Raw genomic sequence first — 3,359 nt, 5'->3', positions numbered from 1 at the left:
CCACCTGGTGTTAATAGAGGTCTGGATTGCATTGGCTCTTTCCTGGTATGTGCGTGGGACTCAGTACCACTCCAGCTTGTGTTAATGGAAGCCTGGAATGAACTGTCTCTTTCCTGGTGTGTGAGTGGGTCTCAGTCCCACTCCAGCTGGTATCAATGGCGGTCTGGCTTTAATTAGCTTTTTCCTGGTGTGTCAGTGGGACTCAGTACCACTCCAGCTGGTGTTAATATAGGCTCGGTTTCAATTGGCTCTTATCTGGTGTGTGATTGGGGCTCAGTACCACTCCAGCTGGCATTAATAGAGGTCTGAATTGAATTGGCTGTTTCCTGGTGTGTGTGTGGGACTCAGTACCACTCCAGCTGGTTTTAGAAAGGCCACTTCGATCTGATGATATGCACTGTTGACTGTTTGATGTCACCTGCACCACGGCCATTTTAAGCGACATGTGCTGCGGCCATTCTAAATGACGTGCTCTGTGGTCTGTTTGATGTCACCTTCACTGCGGCCATTTTACGTGACATGTGGTACGGCCATTTTAAATGATATGCACTGTGGTCTGTTTGATGTCACCGTCAGTGCGGCCATTTTCAATGATATGCTCTGTGGTCTGTTTGATGTCACCTTCACTGCGGCCATTTTACGTGACATGTGCTGCGGCCATTTTCAATAATATGCTCTCTGGTCTGTTTGATGTCACCTTCACTGCGGCCATTTTACGTGACGTGCTGCGGCCATTTTCAATAATATGCTCTGTGGTCTGTTTGATGTCACCTTCACTGCGGCCATTTTAAGCGACATGTGCTGCGGCCATTTTAAATGTTATGCTCTGTGGTCTGTTTGATGTCACCTTCACTGCGGCCATTTTAAGCGACATGTGCTGTGGCCATTTTAAATGTTATGCTCTGTGGTCTGTTTGATGTCACCTTCACTGCGGCCATTTTAAGCGACATGTGCTGTGGCCATTTTAAATGTTATGCTCTGTGGTCTGTTTGATGTTACCTTCACTGCGGCCATTTTACGCGACATGTGCTGCGGCCATTTTAAATGATATGCTCTGTGATCTGTTTGAATTGAGAGTAATCCACGGGGATCATTTTCAATGTTTTCTGTCCAGGGCAGTGAATGTAACAGATTATAAATGAGAATAAAATCTCATAAAGGATAATAAATCACAGACAATCATAAATATTATAAAGATTTACAAAGTGAGAGGAAGAATTATAAACAGTTTATAAAGGTTGTAAAAGTGAGTAAATGTTTATAAATTATTATAAATTATTATCAATAATTATCAGGATTCTTTTAGTTTGAAAGGGATTATAAAAGAATCAGAAAGATTCAGACCCCGCCCCCACTCCCGTCACCTTGGAAACAGACCTCGCCCCAAATCCCGTCACCTTGGAAACAGACCCCGCCCCCACTCACGTCACCCTGGAAACAGACCCCGCCCCCACTCCCGTCACCTTGGAAACAGACCCCGCCTCCAATCCCGTCACCTTGGAAACAGACACCGCCCCCACTACCGTCACCCTGGAAACAGACCCCGCCCCCACTCCCGTCACCTTGGTAACAGACCCCGCCCCCACTCCGTCACCCGGGAAACAGACCCCGCCCCCACTCCCGTCACTCTGGAAACAGACCCCGCCCCCACTCGCGTCCTCTGGAAACAGACCCCGCCCCCACTCCTTCACACTGGAAACAGACCCCGCCCCCACTACCGTCACCCTGGAAACAGACCCCGCCCCCACTCGCGTCCTCTGGAAACAGACCCCGCCCCCACTCCTTCACACTGGAAACAGACACCGCCCCCACTACCGTCACCCTGGAAACAGACCCCGCCCCCGCTCCCGTCACCTTGGTAACAGACCCCGCCCCCACTCCGTCACCCGGGAAAGAGATCCCGCCCCCACTCCCGTCACTCTGGAAACAGACCCCGCCCCCACTCGCGTCCTCTGGAAACAGACCCCGCCCCCACTCCTTCTCATTGGAAACAGACCCCGCCCCCACTCGCCGTCACCTTGGAAACAGCCCCCGCCCCCACTCCCGTCACTCTGGAAACAGACCCCGCCCCCATTCGCCGTCACCTTGGAAACAGACCCCGCCCCCACTCCCGTCACTCTGGAAACAGACCCCGCCACCATTCGCCGTCACTCTGGAAACAGACCCCGCCCCCATTCGCCGTCACCTTGGAAACAGACCCCGCCCCCATTCGCCGTCACCTTGGAAACAGACCCCGCCCCCATTCGCCGTCACCATGGTGACAGTCCCCTCCCCCGCTCTGTCTCCATGGTGACAGTCCCCTCCCCCGCTCTGTCTCCATGGTGACAGGTCCCTCCCCCGCTCTGTCTCCATGGTGACAGTCCCCTCCCCCGCTCTGTCTCCATGGTGACAGTCCCCTCCCCCGCTCTGTCTCCATGGTGACAGTCCCCTCCCCCGCTCTGTTTCCATGGTGACAGGTCCCTCCCCCGCTCTGTCTCCATGGTGACAGGTCCCTCCCCCGCTCTGTCTCCATGGTGACAGTCCCCTCCCCCGCTCTGTCTCCATGGTGACAGGTCCCTCCCCCGCTCTGTCTCCATGGTGACAGTCCCCTCCCCCGCTCTGTCTCCATGGTTAGAGGCCCCTCCCCCGCTCTGTCTCCATGGTGACAGTCCCCTCCCCCGCTCTGTCTCCATGGTGACAGGCTCCTCCCCCGCTCTGTCTCCATGGTGACAGTCCCCTCCCCCGCTCTGTTTCCATGGTGACAGTCCCCTCCCCCGCTCTGTCTCCATGGTGACAGTCCCCTCCCCCGCTCTGTCTCCATGGTGACAGTCCCCTCCCCTGCTCTGTCTCCATGGTGAGAGGCCCCTCCCCCGCTCTGTCTCCATGGTGACAGTCCCCTCCCCCGCTCTGTCTCCATGGTGAGAGGCCCCTCCCCCGCTCTGTCTCCATGGTGACAGGCCCCTCCCCCGCTCTGTCTCCATGGTGACTGTCCCCTCCCCCTCCTCTGATTATTGAATTAATTTAACAATTGTATTAAAGGGATATTTCAACACATTCTTCACCTGCTCTCTGAACTGAGTCTGTGTCACGGCGTAAATCACAGTGTTTGTGGAGCAGCTCAGGAGCTGGAGCATGAAGGACAATTCCATCAGAAACAGAGGGAGATAAACAGACTGATAACCCATCCAGTACATCCTCCACCATATAGAATACACCATTAACAGGGCCCACAACAGCATGAAATTACCAGAGATAACTAACAGTAAAATGATAGATTTCCTTCGACTCTCCATCTCGGGGTCTCTGTGACTCTCCCCACTGCTGTGAGCCCGGAGTCTCCTGCGTCCTCTGCTGCTCACTAAAATGTGTCTGACGGTGAG

At 54.2% G+C, this 3,359-nt stretch overlaps 1 protein-coding gene across 1 annotated transcript in view; it reads right to left on the bottom strand.

Moving 5' to 3' along the window:
- Window positions 1–2,987: 2,987 nt before the first annotated feature.
- Window positions 2,988–3,359, bottom strand: part of LOC137361409 (probable G-protein coupled receptor 139) — a gene marked incomplete at its 5' end in the record, with an annotated part of 891 nt that continues 519 nt past the window's right edge. The window contains one exon of the mRNA XM_068026277.1: window positions 2,988–3,359. This exon is cut by the window's right edge and continues 519 nt beyond it. Coding sequence (XP_067882378.1) covers window positions 2,988–3,359 — 372 coding nt within the window.

Source organism: Heterodontus francisci, unplaced genomic scaffold (genome assembly GCF_036365525.1).
Source record: "Heterodontus francisci isolate sHetFra1 unplaced genomic scaffold, sHetFra1.hap1 HAP1_SCAFFOLD_835, whole genome shotgun sequence".
Classification (NCBI taxonomy): Eukaryota; Metazoa; Chordata; class Chondrichthyes; order Heterodontiformes; family Heterodontidae; genus Heterodontus; species Heterodontus francisci.
Note: the sequence above shows the minus strand (reverse complement) of the source record. Positions and strands in the feature narration are given on the sequence as shown.